General features: G+C 44.9%; 1 protein-coding gene across 3 annotated transcripts in view; it reads left to right on the forward strand.

Annotated features, from left to right (window-relative positions):
* PCNT (pericentrin) overlaps nt 1-19,358 on the forward strand; it is a 158,302-nt gene that overhangs the window by 126,968 nt on the left and 11,976 nt on the right. For 2 of the 3 annotated variants that reach the window (XM_014581959.2, XM_014581960.2), the window contains 7 exons: nt 505-700; nt 2,536-2,758; nt 3,088-3,238; nt 3,872-4,558; nt 9,462-9,712; nt 11,232-11,334; nt 12,977-13,150. In XM_014581959.2, the coding sequence (XP_014437445.2) occupies nt 505-700; nt 2,536-2,758; nt 3,088-3,238; nt 3,872-4,558; nt 9,462-9,712; nt 11,232-11,334; nt 12,977-13,150 (1,785 nt within the window). The remainder of the gene's footprint in view (nt 1-504; nt 701-2,535; nt 2,759-3,087; nt 3,239-3,871; nt 4,559-9,461; nt 9,713-11,231; nt 11,335-12,976; nt 13,151-19,358) is intronic. The other variant, XM_014581961.2, reaches the window with a different exon arrangement.

Consider the following 19,358-nt stretch of genomic DNA (forward strand, 5'->3'; position numbering starts at 1 on the left):
TTGACCTTGGAAGGCAGGAGTGACTGACTTGGGAATCACACATTAGTTTTGCTTTTTTGTTTCGAATCCTAACAAGGATGGTTATGTGTTGTTTCTTACTTACATCCTCACTGTTCTGGAGCTAACCAGCAAAGGAATGATTGAAGGGGCTCCTTTCAGACAGTGAATACTCAGATCAAGAATCAGAGCATGTTGACACTGCCAGTGAGGGATTTGAACGTCCAGAGTAAGGGACTGTGCAGGCCCCAGCAAGTCAGCACAGCCTAGCTCCAGCACATGCCAGTCCTGAGAGCTACCGGGAGAAGGTACCTGGAGCAGAGGGCCCCCGAAGCCCCTGTGTAGACTCACACCGTGAGCAAGTTGCCCCAGCAGAGCTTGGAGCACAGGTGTGTGCAGCCTGCTGCACAGAAAGAAGGCTGGGGTGTGTGGGGCTCTGAGTCTCTCGAGCTGGGGTACCTGGCACTTACCACATCTTGTGCTCAGTCTGCTCTCCCTTCTCACCAGGAGGACCTGCAGGAGAAATCCTTGGAGCGCCTTCGCCTGTCTGACAGGAGCAGCTTGCTGGCTGAGATCCAGGCTCTGCGTGCCCAGCTACGCAGAACGCACCTGCAGAATCAGGAGAAGCTGCAGCAACTGTGTGCAGCACTGACCAGTGCAGAGGCCCGCGGGAGCCGGCAGGAGCACCAACTGCGCAGGCAGGGTGGGTGCCGCTGGCATGTTGGTGTGGCTTTATGCAGCCTACCCTGGTCCTGCCTACCTGACATCCTCCTGTATGGCAAGGCCTCTCGAAAACAGTAACATCTGGTCCCCATGTGTCGGTTAACAGAGATGAGTGAAATGACTGAGACAGGGCAGAAGGTTCCTAGGCGCTCACACCCAAATAAGGAGTCTACTTCTTTTCATTTAGGTCTTTGAGAATTTCTTTTTTCAGAGACAGGATCTGTCTTTGAAAAAGGCAAGCTGTGCCCCTGCCTCAGCCTCCAACTGGGACCACAGGCATGCCCCCACTATACCAAGTCTTTTTTAAGGCCAGGTCTCCCTATGTTGCCCAGGCTAATCTCAAGATTCTAATCCTCCTACCCCAGCCTTCTCAGGCACTGGGATCACAGGCACACGCCACAGTACCCTACCTTTACGCTGGACCAGGAATCAAATCTGGGCCTTTTGCATGGTCCTAGCCTGCAGGGCACAGCATCTTAGCAGTGTAAGCCACTATAGCTGGGCCTGTTAGGGACATTATATTTTTCTTCTCCCTTCTCTGCCCTTCTTGCATGTTGCACATCAGGCCCTTGGGCACATCTTCCTCCTTGCTCCTGATCTTTTCCCTTGATGTGGGGTCAGTTGGAATGTTCACAAATCCACTAGGTCAACACAAGGAAGCTTATTTGGATTGTGTTTGGTGGAACAGCCCAGTGTCCAGGTGCCACCCTGCCACTTCACATGCACTTTGGACTGATGTTGTGCCTTGATGTTTGCTACAGGGACTGTTCTGTAGTTTTCTTCCTTTTTTTTTTTTTTCCCTTTATTTTTTTATTTTATTTTTTATTTTTTGGAGAGGTTTTTGCTATAGGGTGCGTGCGCTTGCCAGACAGAGAGAGAAAGACAGAAAGCGAAAAGTCACCCCCTAGGGGGGATGGCCACACCACAATCCCTTCTCCTCCATTCTCCCCTCGGGATCTTGGGCATGCACACACACTCGGCATGAGTTTTAAGCCTGCAGGATCCAGGACGTGAATCACGATCAACTACATGGGAGTCTAGCGACATAGCCATTATGCTAACCGCTGGTCCCAATATGTATTAATTTTTAAAACAAATCTTATTGACTCCCTAATATGTGCTTATTTGTATTTGGTTCTGGAGGTAGCAGAAATAATAATATTCAGAGCTCACACTTAAAAAAATTAAAAAGAAAAAAATCCTAATATTTAGTTGTCAGAAAAGTCATAACATATTTTTGCATAGAAAAACAGGAAAAAAGAACTGTGGTCGACAACATGGGAGTCCAACGACATAGCCATTACGCTAACTGCTAGTCCTTCCCTAGTTTTCTTTCTTGTGTGCCTTTTCCTGGTTTTTGTGCTGGAGTCACTCTAGCCTCCTGGAAGCCTTGGAAACATCTCTGTTTTCCTGAGGAATTTATATGAACAGGGATTATTTATTCCTTAGGAACTGGGGGAAATTTCAGTGACATCCCAGGGCCTGGAGTCTTTTCTGTTGGAGGCATTCAGTGTGACAAGTAGGTGGGGTAGCCTCTCAAGATGCCAAAGAGATATGTCACCCCTGATATCTGTGTATTCTGAGCTGGGAGAGTGAGGCCTGGAAGGAACTGGGCTCTGACGATAGAGACCTGGGTGAGTAACAGGCCACATTCTGGGTGTCCAACAGAAATGCTTCTTCCATTCCATAGAAACATTATTTATCCCTGGGTGAATCCATTCCCACTCCTTCTGGCTTGTTTCTAAGCTAATGGCATTTGTACACCTTACTTTGGATTCATAACTAATGATGCTTCATGTTCTTAATCCTTCTCAGTTGAGTTACTGGCATATAAAGTTGAGCAGGAAAAATGTATAGCAAGCGATTTACAGAAAACCCTGAGCGAAGAACAAGAGAAAGCAAGTCATGTCCAGAAGCTCCTGGTGGTGGAGCAGAATACTGTGAAGGAGCTAAGGTCCGAGCTCTCTGAATGTAAGCAAGAGAATGAGAGGCTGCTACAATCCCTCAATGACGTGCAGAAGGAAGTCCTCCAACTGAGGTACAGCCTGTGGGGCACTCTGATGGTTACCTTCCTGCCCCTCTCAGTAGCATCACTTTAAACATCCTTGACCAGACCTAGAAGTCCCATTGTTGTTGCCACGTTTTCTTGGTATTGAGGTGAACAGATCTCAGGTGTACTACAGTGTGGCTGAGCATTCTACTAGCTGGGATATTGCTGGGGGCAGAGGGACGACATACACCTACATGGGGCAGGAAAGTGGTAGGCTCTGCCCTTCCTATCCTAGGAGCTCCCACCCCCAGGGCTGGTCTGTGTGTCCCTTCAGAGTGTCTATGACAGGAGGCACAGCCACCATTGTCCTCGCATAGATCCATGCTGGATAGCAAGGAGAACGACCTGAGTGCTGCGCTACAGGAGCTGGAGAGTGAGCGGGCAGAGCAGCGTACCCTGCGGAACCAGCTGGAGGAGGAACAGCGGCAACATCTGCAGAGGGAGGGCCAGAGTGCCAAGTCCCTGGAGGTAACTGCAGGGGTCGAGGCCTGTGTCCAGCAACCTTCCTCTTTCACACCTGCCTTCTTTGCTCTAATTGTGGCAGTATGCCCATTGACAATGTAATGACTTCCAGGATGGCTGCGACTGCTTGCCACCTGCTCAGTAATCATCCCTATCTCTGAACCTTATGTCAGAGAGGTGGACGCAGCCTCTGCTGGCCATCTTGGACAACTGAGAACCTCAGCACTCTGTCCACAAACCAAACAATTGGGACACATCTTATCGTAGTGTGGGGGAACACCAGCAGGTGTTCTGTAACTCAGAACAGGGTTACTGCCAGTTCTGTGGGTTGTGGCAAAGGTCTTTCAACAATCCCAGGAACTGGGATTCATAGCAGGGGGAAGTAGTGCCTACAAACAAGGCTGTTTATTTGCCTTTCTTCATTCACTGCCACCTCAAAAAATGTACTTCATTCATGCAGCCAGGATGGTGAAATAACAAAAATTTCACATGCATCCTTCAGGTATCTATCCATAGTATAAATTTCAAGAGGTGTCATTGTTGGGTTAAATAGGCATTTGGGCAGGGAAACTCTGGAGGTAACTGCAATGGTCAAGGCCCATGTCTGAATGTTTCCCCTATTGTTCTTTCACTACATAGGAGCTGAGAGCGTCCTTAGAAGAGCAGCATGCTCAGAGCAGCCGCCTACGGGTTGCACTGAAACATGAGCAGGCAACGAAGGACAACCTGCAGCAGGAGCTGCAGATCGAATGCTCACGGTGCGAGGTGCTGTTGGCGCAGGAGCGGAACCAGCTCTCTGAAGTCCAGAAGAGCCTGGAGGCTGAGAAGAGCCGCTCACTAGAGCTGTCTGCAGCCTTGCAGCATGAGAGACTTCTGACAGAGCAGCTGAGCCGCAGGGCACGGGAGCCCTGTGCTGCTCAGGAAGCACGGGTGCATCATTCCTTGCTGCGGAAGCTGAAGGAAGAGAAGTCCCGTGGGGCAGAGTTGCAAGCAATGCTGGAAAAGGTGCAGCATCAGGCTGTGCGCTCACAGCGCCAGCTTGAGGCCGAGAGTCAGCGGCGCTGTGAAGAGCTGAGAAGAGAGAAGGAGGTGAGTGCTGCGTTGCAGTCTACTGTGGATGCCCTGCAGACCCAGAGACGAAAGCCAAGGTGCTGTCTACAGAGCGAGAGGGAGAAGCCAGCTTGGGGACAGGCAGAAATAGAGCAGTTACACACACGATGGGAAGAGCATAAAGGATACAAGGACACAAGGTGGAGAATGGAGACCAGGCAACGCCGAGTGGGTACAGAGAAGAGGAAGGAGTGGCAGAGAGACAAGGAGAGGCTGGTGAGGCACCTGATGACAGTCAGCTCTTAGGAATGGTCCAATACGCTCATGGCAACGCATGTGGGGTGGGCCAAGGCTTAGTTTTGGGCTCTGCTCTGTCCTATGGGTCTATGTGTCTGTCCTATGCCAGTACCACCACATGTAGATTATTGTAGGTTTGTACCAGTTCTGAAATCAGGAAATGTGATTAGTCCGATGTTCTTTTTCAAAATTATTTTGGCTATTTGGGGCTCCTTGTAATTTCATATGAATTTGAAGATTGGCATTTTCATGTGTTTAAGAAAAGGCATTGGGGGGACCAGCAGTTAGCGTAATGGCTATGTAGCTGGACTCCCATGTAGTTGACCGCGGTTCGTGTCCCGGACCTGGTGGCTTAAAACTCACACCGGGCACGTGTGCGTGCGTGCCCAAGGTCCCAGGAGAATAGAGGAGAAGGGATTGCGGCATGACCATCCCCCCCTGGGGGGTGATTTCTCACTTTCTGTCTTTCTGTCTGTCTGTCTCTGTCTGAATGGCGAGCGCATGCGCCCTATAGCAAAACCTCTCCAAAAAAAGAAGAAGAAGAAGAAGAAGAAGAAGAAGAAAAGGCATTGGGATTTCAATAGAGATTGCATTGAATCTGATAATTGCTTTGAGTAGAATTGACATCAACAATCTTTTTTTTTTTAGAAGAGATTTTTGCTGTTGGGTGTGTTATCTCACCAGAGAGACAGAAAACAAGAATTCGACCCCCAGGGAGAATGGCCATGCTGCAGTCCCTTCTCTTCCTTTCTCTTCACAATTTTGGAAATGCACACACATGTGCCCACCATGAGTTCTTTTTTTAAAAAAAATTACTTGTTTTAATTGTTTATTATTTTAATTTGACCAGAGAGAGAGAGAGAGAGACAAAGGCTGAGGGGGAGGGATATGAGAAAGCAAACTGCCAGGTCCAGGACTTAAACCTTAGTCAGCCGTGTGAGAGTCTAGTGCCTTACCCACCACATCACCTGCCAGCCCCAACCCAGCATTTTAAGCTTTTAAACCCAGAGTTTGTTTTTGCTTTTTAAAGAATTATTTTATTTAACTTTATTTATATACTTATTTATTTTAATTTGACCAGAGAAGCACAGAGAGAGAGAGAGGGAAGATGAGAAAGCAAGCTGCCAGGTCCAGGACTTGAACTGCGGTCTGCCATTTGGGAGTCCAGCAGCCTTAACCACCATACCACCTGCTCGCCCCACACGCCACCAGAAGTTTTTTTGTTTTTGTTTTGTTTTGTTTTAAGAGAATTATTTAACTTTATTTATTTTATTTATTTTAATTTGACCAGGCAGGGACAGAAAGAGAGGCAGGGATTGTGAGAAAGCAATCAGCCAGGTCTGGGACTTGAACCATGGTCAACCATGTGGGAGTTCAGCACCCTTATCTTCCATGCCACCTGCTGTCCCCACCTAAAGCCAGAGTTTTAAGCTGCCGGGCTCTGGACTCAAACTGCGATTAACTATGTGGGAGTCTAGCAACATAACCATTCATACTACCTGCTGATTCCAAATTTTATTTTCTCATTTTTTTCACATTTAATGACTATACCTCTCCATGGCATACAGAATGAATCTTCCCAGAGCAAATATCTGAATATCAGTCTAGTCAAAGATACCACAATACATGTTATCGTCAACAGATAATTTTCCATTTTTGTGTCCGTTAAATGTTTTGCTGTTTTTGTTTTCCCTGATTCCCCCCCTCCTACCCCAACATCAACAATCTTAAGTCGTCTCTCTTTATTGAGATCTCTAATTTCTTTCAACAGTATTTTATAGCTTTAGTGTGTAGCATTGCAGTTGATTTTCATGTCTTGATCTTAAATCCTACAGCCGTGCCAGGCTTGTTTATTATTGGGTTGTTGGGAAAGTCATGACACGTTTTGACATAGAAAACTAGAAAAATACATCATGACATTCTCGATGACCTAATAGTTCCAATGTTTTTAATGGGAGCTTCCATGTAAAAGAGTTCTAGAATTCTCCACAGGTAAGGTTATGTTATCTGCTCATAGATAGGGTTTTACTTCTTTGAATCTGGGTGTCCTTTATCTCCTCTTCTTATGCTGTTACTCTGGCTGCTACTTACAGTGCAATGTTGACTAGAAATAGTGAGGGCAGATACCCTCACCCTGGCCTGATCTTAGTATCCTTCAGGTTTTCACTGTCAAGTGTCGTATTAGTGGGGATTTTTGGAGATGTCCTTAATCAGAGGTAATTTTTGCTTTCCTTATTTATTTAAGTTTTTTTTTGTTAATCATGAAATAGCATTAAATTTTGTCAATTTTATTAAATATAGAGAGCTGGGATTTTTGTTTTCCTATTCTATTGACATAAAGTTTTATAACCAGCAGGGGTATCTGAGCCCACATCTGCCAATAACTTCCAGTCTTGTTGGCATTTGCCCTACTGCTACAGTGTGGTATTGGCCTGAACTCTAGGTTTCTGAATGTTGCAAGGATAAATTAGGTTCCAAAATGTTACGTTATTTCTGTAAGTTTATTTAAGGAATGTGGGGGCCGCAAATGGTGTAACAGTTATGGTGCTGGACTCCCACGTAGTCGACCATGGTTCAAGTCCCAGGTCTGGCAGATTAAACTTACGCCAGGTGCATATGTATGCATGCCCAAGATCCCAAGAGGAGTATAGAGGAGGAGGGATTGTGACATGGCCATCCCCTTTGGGGCGGTGATTTCTCACTTTTTGTCTCGATGTCTCTCTTCAGTCTTTGGTGAGAGCACACACCCTATAACAAAAACCTCTCTTAAGAAATAATAAATAATTAAATAAATTATGTATAGCGAGATTTTTGCTGTTGGTTGCGTGCACTCGCTGGAGAGACAGAGATGGAAAGAGAAAGCGAGAAATCACCCCCCAGGGGGGATGACCACACCATAATCCCTTCTCCTCCATTCTCCTCTAGGGATTTTGGGTATGCACACATATGTGCCTGGCCTAAATTTTAAGCCACTGAGACCGGGACTCAAACCACGGTCAACTATGTGGGAGTCCAGTGACATAACTACTATGCCATCTGCTGGTCCCGATCTGCCTCTTTTGGATACTTAATGGAAGTGGCATCTTTCCATATGGAACTTTTTGCCACTGGCTTCACTTGGTTAGCATGGTGTTTTCAGAGTTCGTCTATACTGTATTGGGTGTCAGTAATAATATATTTTATTTTTTTAAAACTTTCAAAATAGTTTTAATGTTTTACACCAGAAGTCTCAGAAAGTGGGGGAATGGTTTGGAAGTGTAGATAATGGCAGGAGAATTGTCCTGACTTGCTTAGTAAAGCCAGTGAGTGGAACCTTGGGTGGGCCTTGGGAATGCACATCCCCTACTCTGTTCAAGATCTTGTATGGGATTCTTTTGCCTTTTTCCCCCTAGGAAGAGAGTTTCTGGCTTTCTTGTGATTTTCAATAGAGTCTTTCCCTTTTGAGAACTTTCTGAAACTATGTCTAAAATTTCCAACCTAACACTTTCATTTAATTTTGACTTTTTTTAAAAGTGACTGGTAACATGATTAAAAATAATACGGGAGCCAGCTGTGGTACAGTGATAAGGTAGCACTTATGACTCTGAACCAACATGGGAGGTCTAGGTTCTGTCCCAAGGTCCCTCGGTACATGCTGGGCACGTGCACACACAGCTCTCACCTTGGCTGCCTGAGGATGGGCTTGGGTTAGGGCGTGAAGACTCTGCTGGTAGTGCTCTTTCTTTCTCTATCATGAAGAAAAGAAAGAAACTTTAAAAACTACAAAATAAATGTTTTCTAAATTAATACTGTTCTCCATATTGCGCCTTGATATATATTTTTAAGTGATTTGGCGCTTTTAGAGTTACCTTCACTGTAGATAGGTAGTTTGACCTGGATTTTTAAATTATTTCCTAGCCATAGCTACTGGAGCCTTTCCAGATAGTAATGTCAGGACCTGTTTAATCTTTTCTAAGCAATATGAACTGACTCTTACTCTGACTCTTGTTCTTTTAATGTGGAAAATAGATGACATAGTCATCTCTGCTTGCCCAGAGGCCCAGATATTACATGAGATGATGTCCAGGCATCATCTGAACTGCCCCTGGTCATCCATGAGGAGGCATATGCTTTAGTGGCCTGGATCTACCTATATGGGGCTGCAGAGCTGGGGGCTGCTCTCCTGTAGCCTCCTTCAAGCTTAGGCTCACTTTATGGGCTCTGAGGTTCACTGCCAACATAGGGGACCTTGTCCATATGTTTTAGTCTCAGGCCTCCTTGCCCATCCCAGGTGTCCTCCTGAGGCTTCCTTGTCTCTCCCTGCTCTAAAGCAGGAGCTCAGGCAAGTCATTCATCTCTTCCACTTACCGGACAGGCACCCTCTTCTAGAGCAGTAGACCCCCAACAAGTGGGAGTGGGCAGTGAGGCCTTGTGAGGCCCAGTGAAGCCGGGTGAAGCTCAACTCAGGCCAAAGGGCTCAGGTACAGGATAGGTTCCAGCTGCCTCACTTGTGTAAGCATGCAGGTGTACATGTGTCTGTGCACACTTGTGTATATCATGAGGCTGTCTGGGCCCCCTCCTACCTGTCTGGGCATCACAGGCTCCTGTCCTCTTGGGCCTGGGGTGGGTGGGGAGGTCCGTACTATGGATTCTAGCTCAGCTGGCTCTGAGCCAAGGCTCTGTTGGCCCCCTTCACCTGTGTACCTTGACTAGGGTGTCTGGTGGCTGAGCCAAGGCTCCCGGCGAAGCCCATATGTGAGAGAGTTGCCACCCATCCCAGGTTTCTGTTTCGTGCCACAGGGGCTTCCCTCCTACATAGCTATGTTTTTGGTCTTTTGCTTGACAGTTTGTCTCTGGGAAAGTTACAGAAAGGTGTTTTCTGTGTTGTTTGCATCAATGACAGCGAGAACTTGAACTCCAGCACCAGCGTGATGAGCACAAGATCGAGCAGCTCCAGCAGATGGTGAGGGAGCTGCAAGCCAGAGAGGAGGGATTCCGTGGCAGCCTCAGCTTTCACCCGGGTCCTGACCATGGCCCTGATGGTCCTGAGATGGAACGTCTGCACAAGCAGCAAGAGGATCTGGAGCGGATCAGGCGGCAGCTGCTCTGTGCAGCTGGGCTCCTGGCTGGCTTCACACAGCAGCCCACAGGCAGGTAGGCAGCATCCCAGGACTCCCTGCACAGTGCAGCCACTCACCTATGATTAGGAAAGACTCTGAAGTTGAGGGCACATCTTTGATTCTGAAATCATGTTTTAGTGAACTTATACAATATTTCTTTTCCCTTGAATTTGAGTAAATTAATTGGAAGGACTCTCCAGAAAGATACTAACAAGGTCTTTTTCGATTTTAACTTGCCAGAGAGCGCATGTGCCATGGGAGAGGGGGTTTCCCTTATGAGACATGATGAGATGTGGTCATGCTGCAATCCCTCTCTTCCATTTCTCCTTCCTTTTGGGATTTTGGGCATACACATGCACATACCTCCTGGCATGTTTCTCAAGCCACCAACTTCGGGACGGGAACTATACTGTTGACCATGTGGAATCTAGCCACCTTAACCACCATTCCACAGTCTGACCCAAAATTATATTTTCACTACGTAATATTAGAAAAAAAATCTAGTGATTCCAAATACACCTGACCTTAGGCTTCCAAGTTTCTTTTAAATTGGTTCTCTTCATACCCGATGAAGTTGTCCACCACCTGGAGGGTCTGGCACACTCTCCCTACCCTGCCCTGCTAGACCCATTGAGATTGAGATGCTAGTTGCTGTGTCTTTGTCATCTTGGAGGCTCTGGGGCCTCCAGGCACACAACCCTATGCAGATTTATGCTGGTAAGGAGTTGATGTCATCATACTTTTTGTATTAACAGAAAAATAATGTTAATATTTGCCTTTTTCCTGTTCACAGAAATTTAGCTAATATAATTCCCTTATCTATACTTGGGTTTATAATGCAACATGGTTTCTAAACGAAGTTTCATGTAGGACAGTATTTTTTTGTTTATGATTTTTCTGTTTTGCTAGAGGGCATGTATGTTCGCCAGAGAGAGAAGGAGGAGAAAGCATCCACCACAGGGCATAGTCACGCCACAATCCTTCTCTCTCATTTCTCCATCCTGTTAGGATTTTGGGCATGTGTGCACACGCAACTGGCACGTTTTCCATACTGCCAGGATTCAAACCACATGTCAAACCATACAGGACTAGGCTCCCTTAACCACTAGACAGGAAGCTGGCCCAGGTCAGCTTTGTTAGTGAATGACATGGAATTCTAAGAGAAAGCAGCAACAGGTGGTATTGAGGTAGTTGAGAACCAGCTGTGCTCAGGTGAGTGGCTGGAGGTTTCTGAGTTCTACAGAATCCTCCACCCTAGGTCCTGCCACCCACCATAGGGCTGCCCTGCCTCACTGCCATGCTCAAAAGAGGGATTTTCAGCCCCCACTTTTATGGACAAAATGTGGCTTGATGAAGTGGTTCACCGATACACACAGGTGACCCTGAGAATCCTTGTGGGCCCCCTCAATGAAGCCACCCTCTGCTCCTTTCTGAGGGGATGCTACATGGACCCATTATGTTTGTCTCTCTTGGTCAAAAAGACCTTGGATAGATTTGGATGGTAGTCATTAGGGAACATGTGAATCTTTCAAATGCCCCCTTTGTTTTTATAGGACTGTTAGTGATTGGACATCATCCAATGAGAAAACTGTGGCATCCTTACTGCGTACCTTAGAGGACCTGAAGGCTGAGTTGAGCACGTCCGCCTCCTCCCAGGTGAGGAGTGAGCCCTCCATACTGTGCCCTGTGTGTTGTCAGGTGGCACCTCTCCCGAAGGGGATGTCTTAGCAGCCTTGTGGTTTCTTTTTTGTTGTTAGTTGGCTGTTCTTCCCTCCCTTGCTGTCTTCTCTGACTCCAAGTTTGCTATCTGGGTGAGCAAGTAGGCACCATGCAGTGATACATACATGCTCTGTGTCCTGGCACACACTGTGTCATCTTAGGGTTCAGGCATGCTGGCCACAGGGCACTGCTGATGCCTCAACTTCCCTCATGCCTTGCTCACTATGCATCGCCTTGAAACCCCTCAGGTCTCTGGCGGGAGGGCCTGGCTCCCGTCTGCTCTGAGGGTCGTGTCCCTGGTGTTTCAGAGCTTCCTGAGAAACTGTCCTTGGCCCAGCTAGGCATTACCTTAGAGCCTCAGTTGTAAGTGGAAACCAGGTCCACCTGCTAAGCTTGAGCTCCATTTCAGTCACCTCTGTGGTGTAGAAGTCCTGGCTGCTGATCTGAATTCTGGATAACTGTCCTGTACAATGAAGTCATAACATTTACTAGGGAAGCAACCTGCATGTTCAAGGGCAGGACAGCTGGCTACTTGCCCTCTGACCCCACTGGCTGAATGTCACGAGTTGATCTCATTCCTCTTGTGTTGAGGACTGGCAGGCTCGTGGCATCCACACCCTTTGTAGGCTGGACATTCTTCTGACTATGGAAACAACAGACCAGTTATAAGGTCTTACATGTTTAGTTTCTCAGGATAAACAAACGAAATTCTATGGTCACTTCTTAACGTGCTATTTCTATTTATGGTACTTCTACAAGAACCAAAAATACTTAGTTTTGTAACAGGCCTGCACTGTACATATAGGTCAGCTGTGTGCAAAGTCTGTTTTACAGAGTATTAAAAAGAAACTGAGCTGATTTTTTTCATTATATTCTGTCCCATAGATGAATAGTTCCACCCAGTCACATAAGCTTCCCATTGAGCCCCAAACACGTGCAAATTTATAATCCCTGGAAATAACTGACAAAAAAGAAAACACAAGTAATATTTATCTATTTATGTATTTATGTATTTATTTATTTTAGAAAGAGATGTTTACTATAGGGCACATACGCTTGCTGGAGAGAGAGAGAGAGAAAGAAAGTGAGCAATCACGCTCCAGAAGGGATGGACAAGTCACAATCCCTTCTCCTCCTCTCCTCCATTTTCCTCTCGAGATTTTGGACACGCACATACATGTGCCTGGCATGAGTTTTAAGCTGCCAGGTCCAGGACTCAAATTGCAGTTGACTATGTGGGAATCCAGCAATGTGATCATTACATCTGCTGGTCTCAATATGCATGCTATAGGGTGCATGTGATCGCCAGGAAGACAGAGACAGGGAGACAGAAAGCAAGAAATCATCCTCCAGGGGGGATGGCCACACCGCAATCCCTTCTCTTCCATTCTCCTCTCAGGATCTTGGGCACGCACACACATGCGCCTGGCGTGAGTTTAAGCCACCAGGTCCGGGACTCGAATCACGGTCGACTACATGGGAGTCCAGCAACAGCCATTACGCTAACTGCTGGTCCCACAATATGCATCTTTTTTAACAAAGAAATTTATATAATTATTTTTGTTTTCTCCTTTTCAAGAAGAAAGCAGCAGCAGAAGTACAAATCCAGCTCTTGGACGTCTTGGCAAAGGACAACAGTTCTCTCACAAAAGCCCTCAGTGCAGCAACACGGGAGAAGGCGGTGTTGTGTAAGGCAGTGTCTAAGCTTGAAAAGACCCTGAAGCACCACCTGCAGAAGGGCTGCACCCTGAACGTGAGTACATGCACCTTCACCTTCTCCTCGGGGGTGGTTCCAGCACCTGTGGATCCACCTCTGTGGCTTTCTCCTCTCTAGTTTGACATTTTACTGAATGTCCCCAAAGGATTTACATAACTTTTTAGTGAATTTTCTACTCAGTGGAAATAGGAAGCTTGATTTTCTTCTTTCCTACTTGAATGCTTTGTTTTTTATGTGGGTTTATTTATTTATATGTGGGGGTTTTTTTTGAAGCATAATATTGCCATAGAGACTGGAGACAGACAGATATCAAACTGATAATGGTCAGGTAATGGCCAAGGTGATGTAGATGCATTTAACAAATAGGGATGACTTTTATTAAGAGGAACTGATTTGAGAACTGAAGGATAAGTAGGACTGAGCTAGAGACTTGGGGCAGGAAGGTTTGAGAGACACAGGATTCCAGAAAGAAATACTATATAAAGATCCTGGTATATAGCACAAGCGAGAAAGAGAGAGGCGTGAACAGCAAGGTAGAGAAAGTGCTGAGTAGGGAAGAATATCAGGTGGGAGGGTGGAAAGGAAGGAGGCAGAACTCAGCAGGGACTTGAAGGGCATTAGAATTCACTGAGGACTTTTAAGCAGGGATCTAATGTGGTTAGATTTGTGATTAGCTAGAATATTCTAGGTATTGAGTAAGAACTAGCAAAGTCATGAATTTGGGAGAATAAGTCTAGGCCCAACATAGTAGGGGACCTAGATTTAGATGATTACCACCGAGTTAGAAGGAATTGAAAGGATTCGAATGATGTGGAGTTGAGAGAATTTGATTGCACTTCATTTATCAAGTCATTTATTTATTTATTATAAGATGAAAAGCACGTACTATTGGGAACCAGCAGTTAGCGTAATGACTATGTCGCTGGACTCCCATGTAGTCGACTGCGGTTCGCGTCCTGGACCTGGTGGCTTAAAACTCACGCTGGGTGCGTGTGCGTGCGTGCCCAAGATCCCGAGAGGAGAATGGAGGAGAAGGGATTGCGGCGTGGCCATCCCCCCTGGAGGATGATTTCTCGCTTTCTGTCTCTATGACTTTCTCTGTCTGTCTGGCTAGCGCATGCGCCCTATAGCGAAAACCTCTCCAAAAAAAAAAGCATGTACTATGCACCAAGCAAGATGCTAGCATTGTGTCTGGAATAGAGCGGAAAAGAGCACGAACCTAAGCTAAGCTTATGTTCTAGATAGAGAAGGAAGCAATAAACAGACAAATACTGGGTTGTCGGGAAAGCTATGATACATTTTTGCATAGAAAAATATGTCATAATTTTCCCAACAACCTAAAAAGTAAAAAAAACACAGAGGCTGGCCTAGTGGTCAAGAGAACTGGAATCCCACATGACTGACCATATGGTTCAAGTACTTGGCCCAGGCAGCTTCTGAATGCCTTATTCTTATTCACACATGCACACATACCATGATCCCAACCACGACATAATGTTTAATACATGTTCATAAAATGAAACTTTGAGGTCCAGTCTGGTGGTGCAGTTGGTGGTAGAATGAATTGCAGTGCCAGAGACTATGTGGCTGACAGAGGGTTTGGATTTCTGGGTTGCTCAAAAGCAAGCTGGGTGTGTGCATGGGTACCTAGAATCCTGGGGAGCTAAAGTGCTAAGGAAGGGAGTTTGTGGTGTGATGAGACCCTCTCAAGTTTGCCCCCTCTTACCTTTCTCTTTCTTGTGCATGCTCATGGTCTCTCTCATGAATAAAATGAGCTTTTAAAAAGAAAAAGGAAACTTACAATAATCTGTCCAAATCAATTTTAGTTTAAAATTTTGCCATAGGGCTTGTGTACTCGCCAGGGAGACACAGAAAGAAAGAAGGAAAATGATGTTAATTTTCCTCTCAAGATTTGGGCATGCATGCATACACTAAGTGTGATTTTTAAAGCCTTAAGGTCCAGGACTTGAACCACACAGCTGACTATGTGGGATCCAGCTGCCTTAACCACCACACACCCTGGTTTACACTATAGTGGTTTGATGTCCACGTACCTAATGACTAAAGATAATGGGGATCTTTCATGTGTTTTTCTGCCCTCTGTGTATCTTTTATGATTAAGCACCTGTTGAAATCTTTTGCCCCTTTTTGAATTGGAGTGTTTGCTTTCTTATTGTTGAGTTTTGAGGGGTTTTAATACATTCTAGATATACTACTTTGTCAGAGAAGTGATTTGCAAATCTTTTTTCCTAGCCCATGCTTGTCCCTTCCTTCCTTTGTAAAACAAACTTTCTAATTTTGATGAAGTCTGGTGTAGCAGTTTTTTTCTTTTATGAATCATGCCAAGAATTTTGTAGTTTCACTTTTTTCTTTTAAATTTTGCTATAAGATATGTGCACTCTCCAGCGGCAAAAGGAGACACAGAAAGCATTCCTCAGAGAGGATGACCACACTGCAGTCCCTTCTCCATTCTCCTCTTAGGATTTTGGGCATACACAAGCACCTGGTGCATTTTTCTTTTTTAAAAAGAGATTTTTGCGGGAACCAGCAGTTAGCGTAATGGCTATGTCTCTGGACTCCCACGTAGTCGACCGCGGTTCGCGTCCCGGACCTGGTGGCTTAAAACTCACACTGGGCGCGTGTGCGTGAGTGCCCAAGATCCCGAGAAGAGAATGGAGGAGAAGGGATTGCGGCGTGACCATCGCCTCTGGGGGGTGATTTCTCGCTTTCTGTCTCTATGTCTCTCTCTGTCTGTCTGGCGAGCGCACGCGCCCTACAGCAAAAACCTCTCAAAAAAAAAAAAGATTTTTGCTATAGGACACATGAGTTCGCCAAAGAGACAGAGGGACAGAAAGCAAGAAATCACCCTGCACAGGGGATGACCATGCAGCAATCTCTTCTCCTTCATTCTCCTCTTGGCATTTTGGGCACACCCTGATATGCTCCTGGCGTGAGTTTTAAGTTTCTAGGCCCCGAGCTTGAACCACGGACAACTACATGGGAGTCCAGCCATCTGCTGGTCCTGCACCCGGTGCATATTTCAAGTCACCAGGGCTTCAACGACTCTGTCAGCCATGTAGATGACCACATTTCTTCTCCATTCTCCTGTTAGGATTTTGGGCATATACACGCACCTGGTGCCTTTTTTTCTTTTTTCTATTTAAAAATTATTTATTTATTTATTTGCTGTCATTCACCGTACGTCAATACAGTATACAAAATGAGATTTTCCATACATTGTAAATTGGCTCAATCAAGGATATTATCATACATGTTACCATCAACAAATAATTTTCTATTTCTTGTTTCTTAAATATTTCACTCCCCCCCCCGCCCCCCGGCACCTTTGATTCCCTACCTCTCACCCTCTGCCAACTCTCCCCTTTCCACACTGTTTCTAATATATACAGTTGTTTTCCATGCCATTTTTTTCACATTTTATTGATTCACTGAAGATCTTAATTAATTTAAAGACTTTCAATTGAAAGCATAACTGACATATACATTTTTAAGAACGCATGTCTGACTTCAAGCATAAACCTCAATGAGTAAAGTGAACATACTATAAAGTAGCACGTTGCTGGGGCTATATAGCTTACTGCAGACATTAAATAGGTATTAATAGATATTTTTAATGCATTTTTTTTATTTCAAAAAAAGTTTTAGTAGATCAACATCAAAAAATGTTAAGAGAAATTTGCTTAAAGCCAGGGAAAAGGTTAGGATTCAGTTTGAACAGTAGGCTGATGAACCTATCAGCAGTTCAAGAGAAGACAAAAATCCTTAAGTATGAAATCAAAGCATCGAAGAAAATCAGTCATGTCTTAGTCTAAAGTAAAAAAATTCTATTTCACTAATTCAAACTCACATAATTACTCTCCCTTCTGTTGAATTTGCAGTGTTACTGTGGTCTCATCTTTCTATTTAAACTCTGGAAGTTAACATTCAGCTCCAGACTTGACCCTACCATTAGGTTGGCTATTCTCTTGGTTGTTTCTTGTACTCTTAGTTCTGTGTGTACGACTTTAGTTTTCCTGGTATAGCACTCCCTTCAGCTCTTTTTGGAGAGCTGGTCTGGTATTGGTAAATTCTTACAGGTTTTTTTTATCTGAGAATGTTTTTGTCTTTTTTTTTTCCTATATGAAAGGTAGTCTTGCTGGGAATAGTATTCCTGGTTGAAATTATTTTTCACTTAACACTATGAATATATTTTCCTGTTCTTTTCTTGTTCACATTGTTTCCAACAAGAAGTCCACTGTTAGCCTGATGGGATATCCTTTGTAGGTAACTTGATGTTTCTCTCTTGCCAATCTTAGTATCTTGTCTTGAGGTGAAGAGACTAACAAATGCACTGATAATTGATTCCATGAAATCTTGGAAGAAAACTTTCCAAACGTAGAGGCAAAGATCCAGACCCAAGAAATATGAAGGACCCCGGGATGCAAACCACCGTTCATTACATGGGAGTCCAGCAACATAGCCATTACGCTAACTGCTGGTTCCCAAGAGGTCTGACATTAGTCTTATCGAATATCCTTTGAAAGTAACTTGACATTTCTCTCTTGCCAATTTTAGTATCTTTTCTCCATGGTTTTGGTCAATCTGGCTATGACATGCCTTGGGGGAAGATCTTGGGTCGATTCTATGTGGGGTCCTTTGTATTTCTTGGGTCTGGGGTCCTTTGTATTTCTTGGGTCTGAATATTTGAGTGCTTATCTAGGTTTGGAAAGTTTTCTTTCAGGATTTCATGGAATAGATTATCAATACCCTTATTAGTTTCTTCACCCTCTGGGAAACCAATGATCTAGATGTTTGAGCGTTTAATGGTGTCTAGTATTACTCATATGTTAGTCTCATTTTTTGAGGTTGTTTTGTCAGTCTTTTTGGTGAATTTTTCTAGGTCAGTGTTTCTGTCTTCTACATCTGAGATTCGATCTTCTGCATGATCTAATCCGCTTTTGATATTTTCAGTGGAAGTTTTGATTTCCTGTATTTATAGCCTTCATCTCTAATAATTCTGTTTGATTCTTTTTTATGATGTGTATCTCCTCTTTCAGATCATGCAAGAACTTTCTGACCTCCTGGAACTCAGTGTCTCTTGTCTTCTGCACCTTCTAGAGTTTGTTGTCTCCTCTTCCCTTGCATCTCTGTTAGCTTTGTCAGTATGAATATTTTAAATTCTTTGTCTGACATTTCCATGAGTTTCTTTGTATTCTTTGTGGAGGAAGAGGAGTTATTCTTTTCCATTAGAGAAATTTTCTTCGTTTCTCATATTTCTTGTGCCTCTGTAGTTGTTTCTGGTCATCTGATGGATTATACTTTTTTCCTATTTTTTGGAGTTAAATCTGGCTCCTGGCTAGACTGGGGAGCAGGGAATGAAGTCTGGGCAGAGGGTCTTCGGTGGTTGAAACTCCTGAATGGGGCCACTTATAACTCAAATATAGATGGCAGCTTATTGGCTTGTCCTGGCTCCTGGCTAAAATTCCTGGTACATTTTTCAAGTCTAGGACTTGAACCACTCAGTTGGCCATATGGGATCTAGCCACCTTCACCACACCATTTGACTGACCCTATTTTCTCCTTTTACATTTAGGCTTAAAATCTATTTTGCTCCTGAATGGGGCCACTTATAACTCAAATATAGATGGCAGCTTATTGGCTTGTCCTGGCTCCTGGCTAAAATTCCTGGTACATTTTTCAAGTCTAGGACTTGAACCACTCAGTTGGCCATATGGGATCTAGCCACCTTCACCACACCATTTGACTGACCCTATTTTCTCCTTTTACATTTAGGCTTAAAATCTATTTTGAGTTAAGTGAGCCAGCCCCATAGCCTAGAGGTTAAAGGAGCCAGATCCTACCTGGCTGACTTTCTTGGACCTGGTGGCTTAAGAACATGTTGAGGGGACCAGTAGTTGGCCTCATGGCTATGTCGCTAGACTCCCATGTAGTCAACCACGGTTTGAGTCCCAGACCAGTGATTTGAAACTCACTCCGGGCACGTGTGCATGCATGCCCAAGATCCCGAGAGGAGAATGGAGGAGAAGGGATTATGGCGTGGCCATCTCTCCTGGGGGGTGATTTCTCACTTTCTGTCTCTCTGTCTCTCTCTGTCTTTCTGGTGAGGGCGTGCACCCTACAGCAAAAACCTCTCTCAAAAAAAAAAAAAAGAACATGTTGGGCAAGTGTGTGTGTGTCCTAAATCCTGAAAGGGTGGCGAAATGAGGGATTGTGGCATGATTAT

The sequence above is a fragment of the Tupaia chinensis genome, unplaced genomic scaffold, assembly GCF_000334495.1.
Source record: "Tupaia chinensis unplaced genomic scaffold, TupChi_1.0 Scaffold141399_1, whole genome shotgun sequence".
Lineage (NCBI taxonomy): Eukaryota > Metazoa > Chordata > Mammalia > Scandentia > Tupaiidae > Tupaia > Tupaia belangeri.